The sequence below is a fragment of the Sprattus sprattus genome (genome assembly GCF_963457725.1).
Source record: "Sprattus sprattus genome assembly, chromosome: 18".
Lineage (NCBI taxonomy): Eukaryota > Metazoa > Chordata > Actinopteri > Clupeiformes > Clupeidae > Sprattus > Sprattus sprattus.
The window spans coordinates 17,923,425-17,936,886 of NC_137916.1; the positions used below are offsets into that span (position 1 = coordinate 17,923,425).

Genomic DNA, 13,462 nt, shown 5'->3' on the forward strand with positions numbered 1-13,462 from the left:
TGAAGTTACTGACATGGAATGCTTTGGAATGCACTCTCTGAAATCTGCCTATTGTTTTAAGGTCTGACATAGATTTTTGTATACTGAGTGAGTGGACATCCCGAACGCACACCGACGCTTCTGTGTTTTGTGTCTGGTGTCACTGGTTGGCACGCCTCCACTTCGCCCCTGGCCAGCAGTCAGGCTCCCTTGTGCTGCCAACAGCTCAGCCTGTTCCCTCTCCATCTCATTTTCCCCATCACATCCACTACTATGAGCACCTGAGAAGGAAAGGACACTCACCTATTAGTCTTGGCATGTAGGACCTTGGACAAGCAAACAGTAAGCATACAACATGCCCCAAGGGAGGGGACAAGAGAGAGAGAGAGAGACCGAGAGGAAGGGATATTGGGTAAACAGTTTGTGGCCACTTTGATGTGCTTCCCTGGCTCCGTAATTTGAGGTGTGGTGCCACGTCGACTTTTATCTGTTTCGCTCAGCTTTCCTTGGAGAGTTGCCAATACCGACAGGGCGTTTATCAGCACAGCCTCCTCTCAATCTCCATCTCTCGCCCACCCGCTCCACAATCAGGACCTTGTTTATGTTTTTTTCAAAGCACCACTTTTGGCACCACTGTCCGTCTGCAAGGTACTGGCTGACTGAGAGAAGGTGGCATAGTGAAAGGCAAATCTTTTCCCCACCCTTCAAAGTGATACAAATGTGTACAGGAGTAGGCTGTCATAACTCCATTATAAATGATAGGCAGATAGGCAGAGTGCCCTCCAAGTTCTGATAAAAGTCCATTATTAACAACTTTGCGAGCTGTGACAAGGCAGATTATCACTTGACTGGTTTCACAGAGATAGTAATATTGAAGTATCAGTCAGCGGGTTTGGGTTGAAGAGTCTGCGATGGGAATTTTTTAGTAAGGGTTAGTGGACTTTTTGGTACATGAAACACGTCAATACATTTCAGACACTCCAGTAGTTCATGCAGTTCATGCAGTCTTGATTAGATATCCAGTATCTGTAAGGATTATTTTGAAGAGCCTACATACATGGTCTGCTATCATTAAGCAATCATCGCAACATAATAACTGTGCATATGGTAGCGTGTGTATATGTGTGTGTGTGTGTTTTTATGTCTGTGTTGTGTTGTTTCATGTGTATGTTTATAATTGAAACCCCTCACAGTGAGAACATACCCAGACAAAAAGTGCTAATGTCACACATTCCATAACACAGACGCTGATTGTGAAAAACGTTCTTGGCTATAGGCTTCCTTGGAAAATGGGAGCTACAGTGATTGACACACCAACTGGTTGTCAGGACAAGTTTCAGTGTGTTTGTCTCCAGAGGGAGGGTTCATGTGGCAATATTACAAAGCCATAGGCCCTCTGGATCTTTGTTCATACCCGTCTCCCTAGCTGCTTGGTGATGATAGCTTCTATAGTTTCGGGGTAAAACAGTGATGGCTTCAAACTGATAAGACAAATGTGACATTTCAGTAACTGATCAATTATTCGTCTCAGCCAATATGGCTGCCAGGAGATAACTGTTGTCAACACTACGGGGAAGGATCAATTTAGCAACAGTTTACCACCAAATGCTGAAAGGTTGGAGAAGAAGGCCAGCAAGATTCCAATTGCATTTGTACTCCAGACAAAAAATATGTTGACACACCTACATTTGCTCCATACACACACACACACACAGACCTACACACACACACACACACACACATACACAAACGCACACACAAATACACAATAGCACGTGTGCACACACACCCACCTGTTCACAAACATCAGGCTGCTGTGAGGACATCACATGTTGGTCTTGCATCTTTTGTGTTGACTGTGGTGCTGCTGATAGTCTCAGTCAGCATGTCATTCATAAGCACGGTCTCCTCCCCCTCCTGTGGCCAGGACTGGTGACAGGCCCCAGGTTCAGCCCAAACCTCTATCGCATGGGAAGAGCTGAGCACTGAGATGAACCCACACACACACGCACGCACACACACACACACACACACACACACACACACACACACACACACAAGCAAACACACACAAAGTAAAAACAGTTGACAAAACCCAAAGGGTCTCATCAGGTGTTGAGAAGTTGGCGTGATGTGGCTGAACACTTCTGAGAGATGGGGACCTTTTGAGAGATGTTGGAGCACACGGCGGTCAAAACGCCCACACAGGCTTCTGAGGCGAACAATCTAAACACGATTAATCATAAGTCCTCCCAGCACATGTGTGGGGGTGTCATCAAGCACACAGGAGGACCCCTCTGCCTTTTTTTCCTGTTGTGTGAAAGCTGATGAAACATGTGGGAAACGTACAATACAAATAGGATCTGAGGAATAGTTAATAGAAAAGGTTTCACAGTGAGTGTTTGGGCAATCATTTGTCATCTAGGACAATAACAGTTAATACCTCAGAGTTTATCCTTTAGTTCAAAGTGAACTTGGCTCAAAATGCCATTTACAAAGAAAATGTAAAAGAAAACCCTCCCAGGTACTCATAGGCACAGATCCATGTGCTGTACAAGATTCAACTGGTCAGTGTGTGTATGTAGCCTAGCCAGCTGGATAGCTCAAGAGGGCTCGGTTGTACAAAGCTGAAGTATGAAGTCATTTGATACACACTGTCATCAAGTGACTGGCGTTGCGCCATGTTTATGCTGTGTTTAGGTAGGTTCCATGACGAGGAGTGTGAAGTGAAGTGTTCCCTCAAACGTTAGGTCTGTAATTGTTTATGTGAGGATTACAAAGGGCTGAGGTAAGAGCTTGTCATCAAATGGCACCGACAGACAATGAGGACCAGCCCAAGTTGACACGTTTTTTTTTTCTGTCTGATCCATTGCAGTAGTTTTTTTTTTTTTTTCTTATTTACAGTTTTTTTCTCTCTTCATTTTAAGTGGGCCCATGCAGCCAGGGGGCTAATCTAATAGCCTGTCTGCTAGAGTGTGGGAGTCTGAGGATCACTTCTCCCTGAGCCTATCACATTCCACAGTTTTCCGGAAAGCCAGGGCAAGCATCCAGGAATCCAGTAATGTACTGTATGTCATGTGATGTAGTTAAAAGCTTGGACGACATTGGTGAATATCATTTAAGCAATGGGAATACTTCTGCCAGGAATCCTTTGCCAAAGTACCCAAAAAAATGGAAAATAAAGGAATATTTTTTAAATAAGATAACATAAAGTGGCAAACAATTATACATATGTTTGGTGACACAAATGCTTAGATAACAGATAAAGTAAATGTGCATACACCCCCCCCCCCCTCACACAAACACACACACACACACACACACACGCATGCATGCACACACACACACACACACACACACACACACACACACACACACACACACACACACACACACACACACACACACACACACACACACACACACACACACACACACATGAACTTTTAGTTTAAATGTCGCTGCATCATATTTTTCAGTAACTGTGGTGTAAAAACCCATTAACATTAGAGGCTGTGCTGATGATGGTTAAAGACACTATCAGTATGTACATTAAAATGCTGTTATTTCAGAAGTGTCTTCAGAACCAAAGAACAAAGAGTTGAAGTGTGAATGTAGAGGTTTGGCCCTAAAAAGCAGGTTTACCATGTCTTCCATTGTGGAGCACTTGGCTACACATACCCCAAGAGCTCACACATTACAGTAACATTTAATCATTCAGCAGATACTTCCATCCAAGTGAACTTATAGTATTGGACAGCTATACATTTTTATCTGTATGTAGCTCTACCAGTTGATATAAAGGAATACAGTTGAAGATTCTCAATTGAGGATTATCAAGTCCAAGCAGAAATAGCCAGAAATGACAGCTGATTTAATTCTACATATGGCCCCACATTCCATGAGGTTCTGGGCCAGCTCTGTCTCAGATCGTTCCCTGTGTAACTTGACGTGTAGGATATTGAATCGTGTCTGTAATGGTGCCAAGGCCATTTGTGCATATGGAAATGTTTGTGTCCCTGCCTGGTCGAAGTCCTTGAGAGTCAGCCACGCGTGTCCCACAACGATCCCCTCACCAACACCTCTCTGGTAAACCACCTTGTACCACAGCTTCAGCACTGTGACCACTGATGTTCATTTGTATCCAGTTTGCATGGGTGACATCAGCCAACCAGTCACAGGGAACTGATAACATGCAAATGTATTAAAACCCCCATAGAAAAAGCACAAGTATTATGTATAAAGTGTTTTATATTAAGGAAGCTCAGATTGAAACATAAGATTTGATTGTTGGTGAGACATGTTTTATTACAATGAATTGGTGAAATTCTCTGTTTAGTCCGATGTATGAAAGATAGCGTAGAAATGTACTCTTCCTCTGTTTGGGCTGGGCCAGGAGTCTGGGTTGCGGTTAGTGTTTGTTGGATGCTGGTGTGGAGTGGAGAAGACGAAGAGAGGTGTGAAATATGCAGCTGTTATGAGATGCATCACGGTGAGATGGGAGTGTGCTCGGCTTTGACAGGTCATGCACAGTGGGTTTCCTGGGCGAGGGATGGTTGTTATGCTGGACCGACCATAAACAAATTGTTGAAGCGATAGGAGTGGTTTTCCCATAAGAGTTTTCTTTCCCTAGTCCATTTGGGGTGGGTGTGGGTGTGGGTGATGGGGGTCAATGTTTCATTCCTTTCTCAAGGTACAAACATGGGCCAGTAACCAGGTTCATATAGGGTTGAGCTGTGTTTAGACCTACAGGTTTTGATGTTTATGTGAAAGAAGATGATCTGTACCCTTAAAGGCTCACCCTACTTCGAAATAAACCCCCGCCGGACTGAGAATATACAGCACTGTGGTTTCTGTCCTGTATCCCATGGGTAATTGAATGTGATATGAGGCTTTACGTGTGAAGACCATCCTCCTTCTGGAAGCCATAAGGGGGTCTCAACCCACGATTGAACATGAGTGTATTTGTTTGATGGAGGAATGTGTTCTACACCATTTCACTCAGAGGGCCGGGGTAGGAGTGTTATGTGGAGTGTTATGTGGGAGCAACCATAAAAAAATAGCTTTGGGGGAAGGCAGGGGTTTCCTTGAGGACGTTTTGCTCCAGGAGGGTCCTCCATATCGAGTTTTTAAATGTATTATGGAAAGATGTAACACTTTCATTCCACAACATTTTCATCTATGGGCGTGTGAAAAGCAATTCCATCATACGCCATGTACCACACAGGGTTATACACATGATTCTCGCTACTGTTACAAAGTGTACTTAAGTGTAGCTAAGTCCCTCAGAAATGGATGCAGAACATGCTGTGTTGAAGAGTTATATTCTGAGGTAAAATAAAAACTTTATTATGTAAACTTGGAATATTTCCTTCAGTTTTTCACAAACCTCAAAATAAATAAATTATCTAAATTATATATGTTGGAGCATTGTGCTGCCTGTTTCTCTCTTTGCCTATCTTCCACTCTCTCTCTTGCTCACACAATGTGTATCTTTGTGTGTGCATGCACGAAGGCTTACGCATACGGTATGTGTGTGCGTGCTTGCTTGTACTAGTCAGTATGTTTATGTCTCTGCGTGTGTGTCTGTATGTGTATATGTATGTGTGTGTCAGTGGGGTGTTTATCTCAGAACTTGAGCGCAAAATGGGATGGTCTTGCGTGCCTTTTCATCACCAAATCCTCTGAATGTAAACTCCATGTCAGTGCGCCCTCAGTAACAGAGCAGACATATATTTCCGATCCCAGGGGCCTTCTCTGTGGCTGTATAGGGTGCAGACACGGGGATCTTTTGCACCACATCTGGCTGCAGTTAATACATTATCCACTGTTTATGACTGCCAGAGAGTAGGAGAGGAAAGCTATACCCTCTGCTGGGTACACTTACCATGGTGGTGATCGGATGCTGTGAATGATGTAAAGAAAACAGCTAAGCACTTTTTCCAGCATAAAGGTTTTAACACTGGAAACACACTTTGACAGTGTTTAGTTTGAACTGGTGTGAGGCTTTTGAACAATGCCCATAGAGTTCTGTGGTGCTGTGGTCTCAGGAGGACTTAATGAGAGCCAATTCAAAATGATATGCTTTACACCATTTAACAACAGCTGAAGCAGAACCAGGCTTTCTGAGAAACCTGCTGGGATGTCCACAAAATGTGCCCATCTAAACTGCCCCAGTGCTCATATTTACCCGTCATGGACCTGAGTCTGGAACAGTTCCACCCCTAATCTCGTCTAACAAGAACCTCTCCTTAGACCATACCCTGGGGCACGATTCCAAGAGCCTTCTTAACTCTCTGTCATTCGTAAGATATACCTTCATTCTTTGAGGTGATTCCCAGAGCCTCCACAACTAAGGCATAGGCACCTTCTCTAAGAGATACTTTTGTAAGGTTGGTCTGGACCCTTCTTAGCTATCCTTAACACAGATTTCAGACGAAGCTATCCCGTTAGTTTGGAGCCTAAATAGTTGCAGTATGCACTGACCATGATCTAAGTTGCTCTATAATATGTGTTTCATAACATTGTGTTCTTCATTAAATAAAAGAAACATTGGCATGAAATGAATTACCCATTCATTTCTAATTGCATATGATTACAAATATGGGAATAACTTCTAGCCTACAACCGCCCTTATTTAGAAATGTTTGGATTCTGACTTGCAGGTAACATATTGTTGATGTTCTTTTGATTAACCATCCTCACAAAGCTTTGTTAGCATTGAACACCTGTGCTCCAATCTAACTCCTGCTCATCATACTAATCTTCTGCATGCTCAACCCAATGTGTATCACAAGAACTGATTCCAGAGTGCCAGCAGCATAATAGAAAGTAAGTAAAGTGTCCCTGTAACATGTAACATCAGAGCAAGGTGCTAACAAAACAACGCTGTGGTTTAATACCTATGGAACATGTGTGATGATTGAAATGTGCATCTGTGGGCCACTATGGCTAGAAGTGTGTGCTAGATTCATACATTTGTAAATATATGAGTGCAATCACACTGTAACTACATACTCTCATAACTCTAGACTCATCGTTTTTTCATGTTGGGTTTGAGGCCAATATCACTTAAATGCAAAAATATTTTTTTTACAGCATAATCAATTTGAATGACAAAAGATGAGACGAAATACAACAACAATTTTATGACATCACATTAAATGTTTTCTTTTCATAGACCTACTTACAATCAACAAATGAATAGGTGAATCAATTAAACCATAAGTGATAACATGGCAAATTATCTTATTTTATAAATGTTAATTATTGTTCAGGTTGTTTTGGGATAATAAACATGACACTCAATATTGAATATGCCTGTATTGTGTTGATATGATGTGTCTTGGAAAAGAAACAATTCTTTAATGTTGATGTGAACTCAGATGAGATTTTTCATAATTTCTTATGGTTACAACTATACATTTACATACAATAAATACAATACAATAAAATAAACAGTTTTGAGCTATACATTAAGAAGCCATCCATGGACCCTGTGTTGTATTTTAAAAGGCTATGTTAAGACATTGAGTCAAGAAAACGGTTGAGACATTGATAAAATCAGAACAATAAAACCGGACAGGAATAGGCCTATTTTATGTCACGGTTTATCATTGGTTGCTTCCTCTGAAGCTGTTGTGATCGAATCCACAGTAGGCTAGTAGTAGCTCACCAGATGAAACAGAAAAAAAAAGAGATGAGTTGATGCAGTCAACTGTATAGTAATGTGCCTCGTTGCGGTTGGAGAAATGTTTTTCAAGCAACAATGTATAAGCCTAATTTTGAATCGTTATGTGTCTTCTTTCCACACTAGAACCTTGAAACCAGCAGATAGGAGGGAACATGAGGACAACGAGACATATTTAGCGAGAGGATTTTCATCAGACGCCTGTTCCTCCCCCTCACCACTAGGCGGGTGGTGATGCAATGTGTCGCCTTTAGGTCGATTTTGGCTCGATATTGGGGAAGCCAACTATGCACGCAAAGTTATCAAGAAAAAACTGCCATTGAAATGGCTGATTTATTAATTTATTGTATGCAGAAACACGGAATGTTTAAATAAAATAAATTATAAAGTAATGTGATAGCCTACTAATTCGATTGAAATTAGAGTTTGAGAATTCCTGTTAACTCTATTGCTTCAATCTCTATAATATTTGTATTTCTATTAAAATGTGTGGAACTTGCACAAACTATCAACAGGATAAGAGAGTGTGATAAACTATTTTTTCTCGTTCTTTTACGAAGGACTTGATGAGGTGACTAAATGGTATTTCAATTCAGAAAGGCCTGAAGTACCGTGCCTGAAGTTGGCAGAATCTTTCTCCAGGCAAATACTGTCATCAAAAATCCCTTGCTTTGAGATTAGGCATGGACAGGACGTTTTTGATCATTCAATATACACGTAGGAAATACCAACTCTTTTGTTGACTTTAACTATTATTTTGAATTTTAAACAAAACTTTTTTTCACCGACAACAGTGTCTACTTCCAAAATATAGACTACAGATTTTTTTAAATAATGAAAAATATAAGGATTTTTAGAAAAAACATGAATCACTTTAATCTGTCCAGGCGTTACTTGCTTCTTTCGATCTTGTTCGGAAAATGCCTAAGGGTTGTGCATAACGAATTTTCGGGAAACTACCTCTAGGTGGCTAGTAAAACGAGTCTGGTAAAACCAGGCTAGCTCTTTGCATTAGTGCTAGTGTTTATTTGGTAACATGAGAAACGTCCGAGAAAAAGAGATTCCTTAGTTTTTTGAAAAACTTGCTTTAAATTTCTGTGCATTGCCACTTCATTATGTCACACGTTATTAGTAGGCAAAATAAATGCGTCGTGATTACGCCACAGGACACCTAAACGTAGCCTCTATACAAAAAGCCCATGTGTATACTAAATTAACTGTAGTTATATATGCAAGCATATTCTAACAAATGCAGCAACACTTAGTATATTTTCCCGGAAGCCCGAAAGACCTCGTACCGTCACTGGTTCACAGGCTATTCAACAATCTTAAAAGACATCTCTAAAGACTTGGGTAATAGACGTAGCTATTTCTGCGCTCAAGATCTATCACAGAGCTCGATGGACAGCAAGCCTGAACAGAGTACGACTTTCTAGCAGTAATTCAGTAATTATATATCAGTAAGTAGGCTATGTATATCTTCAGGGAATGTATGTCCTTAGTCAGTAACGCCCTCCACAAATAAAGACATTGGGCAATAATATGAGAAATAGCCATGCACTCCAGTAGATAATGTGCTTTAAGAATTTGTGGGGAACTACCGTGCTATAATGGGAACGAAGAGATCCCAGGTCAACGGGAGGAGGGGCTTGGAATGAAGGGTCAAAATTCTTGCCTTTCTGTTTATGTTAAATGGCCTGTACACGAAAATGGGGTATGAATTTATTTTAATCTGTAAAAGGACCACAACGCATGTTCGTGGTAACTTGCTACAGTCAATCAACTCTGATGATATTTTGAATGCTAATGCAAGAATAAACATCAAATTGATATAAATCCTATTTAATTATTTGTGCCATTTTATCTGGTCAGGGTGAACACAGAAAAGAATACTGATGTTGTTGGGTTGCCTAAATTTGATGGGAGGAGGACCAGCATTTTCGAGGGCGCTTGACAAAGAAAACATCGTCACCAAGGGAAAATAACAAACTCCTGGGTTTGAACTTTTGCCCGAGAGACCATTCCTTTCCCAGTGACACTAGCCAACAGTAAACAGCCTGACACGTTACAAATTACTGTGGGCGTCATATTGTTAACCACTCTTGTCAGCCATGTAGTATCAAGCAAATATGTACGAGAATGTTGTGTTCCCCTCCTTTGAGCGTGGGCTTTTTCATGAAGAGGAGGACTTGCTTAGCCATTGTCACTTCAATTAATAATTAGCTGCTCCATTTCCTCACTTCCATGTAATCCACCAACGCATGTCAGACAACCAGACCTCCATCATTACAAACCTCATCGAGATTTGGTGTAGACAAGAGAAGGAAATGTCCTTTTTATTTAAGATACTCTCCACGTTCTTGTATTTTGGCGAGGAAATTTAACTGGCAAGCTCTCAATCTGAATTATTCACCAATTGGCCAAAATCAATACGACAACATTTCCCTCAGCACCTCGCCAGGTTATATCACTGCACACCATTTCATTGCAGTGTGCTACGTGGCAAAATATGTCCTTACTTCCACCGATGGTTTGGGAATAGCAGAAGGCCTACTGTCTGCTTAATTTTGTTTCTGTAACAGATCTATCTACTGATTAAATTACATGCGACCGATGCAGACCAGGGACCGAGCTCAGAAAGGTTGCATTATCCCCCTTTCGAGTGTTAAACAGATTTCAGCCACTGGTATTATGTTGTGGTGTTGTGCTGGAAGTCTTCAATGGGTGAAAATTACAAACTGTGATTATGAAATATCATTCTTGCTGGATCTAACGGTTGCAGAAGGTGAACTGGATTTAACTAAGTTTTCATATTGTAATATCAGTTCGAATTTAACAGAAAGTAGTGTGTAAAATAAGGAGAAAGAACAGAGAGCGGAACTTTCCATGCAAGATCGTTCAGACCACTGTTTCTTTATTTCTTTCTTCACTGTTAGGGAGAACCTTTCTTATAGGGCTTGACATATACGTGCTGTTATCAGATTGATGGGCTAGTTTGATTGAAGTGGCTTTGTCATGCAAATGTCAGACGCGTGATGGATGGTCGCCGTGCGCTGACAAACTTCTGGACGTCCCTTCACCATTGGCGCCGTGACGGGTCACGTGACGAGCAGCTGAGGTAAAACTGTGTTATAGGGAAGCACGGTCAGAATACTTAGGAGGTAAGGTTTTTTTTCTCCTCTCTTCCGTATGACATACTGTCCAGAGGTTGCAGGGCAGGAGGCTTTCCCTACAACACAGGTTGACCCGCCGTCATCAATTGCGCATGGACAATTCCAGTATGAACTCTTACTTGGAGTACACAATTTGTAACCGTGGGACGAACGCCTACTCGCCCAAATCTGGATTCCACCATTTGGACCAAGGGTTTTCGGCCCCTTTCCATACGGGTTCCGGTGCTACAAATGACAGCTTCACACCTGATGGACGACTTTTTGTGGGGGGCAACGGCCCAGCGGTGGCCTCCCAACATCAGCACCAGAACAGCGGCTTTGCGCATCATCAACCTCAGACTCATCACACGACCATGGGCCTACCTTACAGTGGCACCGCTGCCACCGGTTATGGTGGGCAGTCGTGCACCAATCAGGACTACGGGCATCACCAGTACTACCTTAACCACGAGCAGGACGCAATGTACTATCAATCACAGGGCTTCACCGCTCCTAATGTCGGACCAAACTACGGGTCGCTAGCCGGTGCCTACTCTGGAGCGCAGGGGGCCGTTCCTTCTGCTCCATATCAACATCACAGCAGCGAGGGCCAAGACCATCAGCGGGGTTATATACAGGGCACGTATGCAGACCTATCGGTCTCGCAGGGCAGGGAAACAGTGACAGATCAAAAGCAAGCAGGAAAGACTTTTGACTGGATGAAAGTCAAAAGGAACCCTCCGAAAACAGGTGAGATTTTGTAACTGTTTGCCACTCACAGGTTTTAAGGAAAATTATCTTTAAATTATGTGTTATGTAATCTGCGCTGTGACGTTCATCGAGCGTTTAGGGTAAGACTTTCCAGACTTGCTCCAGAGCTCTCTCTAAAACAAAGGAAGTACTCTGTATCTCTGAGGCGTAACACATGGTCCTGACTTAGACTGGCCCCGAAACAGTTTGATATCTCAACCCAGACTCGCCTTCTGGAGAGTTGGCCTGCAAACATCCACCTCTCCTCTCCCTGTCCCCCACCCCCTAGCACTAATGCATCGAGCAGACGTGCTTTCTTTCTCCATAGGAAATGCCCGAGCCCTGTTATCTTTAACTTCTACCAGGTTTCCCTGGGCAGCATTCGTCTTTTGGCCCCCATTGTATTCACAGTCTTTCCTTCCTCATCCTTGTCAAGTCACTATATGAATTGTGCTACATTTAAGCTATTAGCACGGAATAACTCTTTTTTTGTGTTTAAATCCAAATCAGAAGTAAGAAGTAACATCCAATACAATCACGAAAGCATCTGTAGGGAATATACATTGAGTTATATCACGGTGAATGCCTTGATATCCTCCGCAAACCCTGAGTGGTTTGGTAGTGGGAAGTGCTGAGCTTAGAATGTTTGAACATGATAGCCTGTTGAACCATAGTGTTAGTGAATATCTTTTCCTGATAAGGGGCTTTGATTGATGAACATTTTTTCACAGGCTTGTAATGAATTCATATGGAGTTTTGAAGTCATATTATCCCCAAAATGTTTAATTATTTGACTTTATAGCATAGGAAATAAAGTCGGAAACTTTGAAAATGCCTTTTTGTGATCAATACCTATTCTTTAAAAAAAAACAAAAAAAATGGTCACGTATTGTAATAGTCTATGCCAAACCAACACTTTAACACTTTGTCTGTTTTTCACAGCAAAAGTGACAGATTACGGCCTGGGCCCACAGAGCACCATCCGGACCAACTTCACAACCAAGCAGCTGACGGAGCTTGAGAAGGAGTTCCATTTCAGCAAATACCTCACGAGAGCGCGAAGGGTGGAAATAGCTGCCACGCTCGAGCTGAACGAGACCCAGGTGAAGATCTGGTTCCAGAACCGACGGATGAAGCAAAAAAAGCGCGAGAAGGAAGGCCTTGCCCCAGCCTCCTGCGCCACGAGCGCAAACAAGGACTTCGAGGATAACTCTGACCATTCCACCTCCACGTCCCCCGGGGCATCACCGAGCTCAGAAACTTAATGGATCAAATGAGACGGAACTTGTGGCACTGAATCACCACGTAATAAATTATTATGAGGTAAAAGTATCAATAGGGTCGATACAGGAAACACACACATCTTATGCAATACGTTTAGAGGTATTGTGCTGTGACTTTTTGCAGCTTTTCTTGCTCCAGTGAATCACTTGATGCGACCTCTGTTAGATTTATAGCTGATGATGCGCGAGTAGCATCCATTTTGTGTGGATGATTGTACTTTCAAAGTCAATGTACAGGGTATTTTCATTGGGTGCCTATGTATGCAATGCACTTTCACATGTTTACTAATATCGAAGTAAGCCTTTAATTGACTTTACAGGGAGCCTTTTGGCATAAAACAATACTTATGACTTGTTTTATAGAATGTATTTTAGTCATTTCGTTTAATGTATCAGTTTGTTTGGTCTGTGTAACACTGGCAATGTTCAGTCTTAAATGTTTCTGTTTTTTGTCCTAAATGGTTTTGTCACGGTACACTTGAAACCCTTTGCACTACGGTTACAGGGTATTTTCTGATAACATTGGTCAACTAAATGTATTTGTCATACCTAACAAACTGACCAATGATTTAACTTTTTTAATGAGAAGCCACGATTAAATTTAAATG

General features: G+C 41.9%; 1 protein-coding gene across 1 annotated transcript; it reads left to right on the forward strand.

Annotated features, from left to right (window-relative positions):
• Nucleotides 1-10,934: 10,934 nt before the first annotated feature.
• hoxb1a (homeobox B1a) lies at nt 10,935-12,836 on the forward strand (the record flags this gene model as incomplete). Its single annotated transcript, XM_080856774.1, has 2 exons — nt 10,935-11,571; nt 12,514-12,836. The coding sequence occupies 2 exons, from the start codon at nt 10,935-10,937 to the stop codon at nt 12,834-12,836; spliced, it is 960 nt and encodes a 319-aa protein (XP_080712900.1).
• Nucleotides 12,837-13,462: the final 626 nt, after the last annotated feature.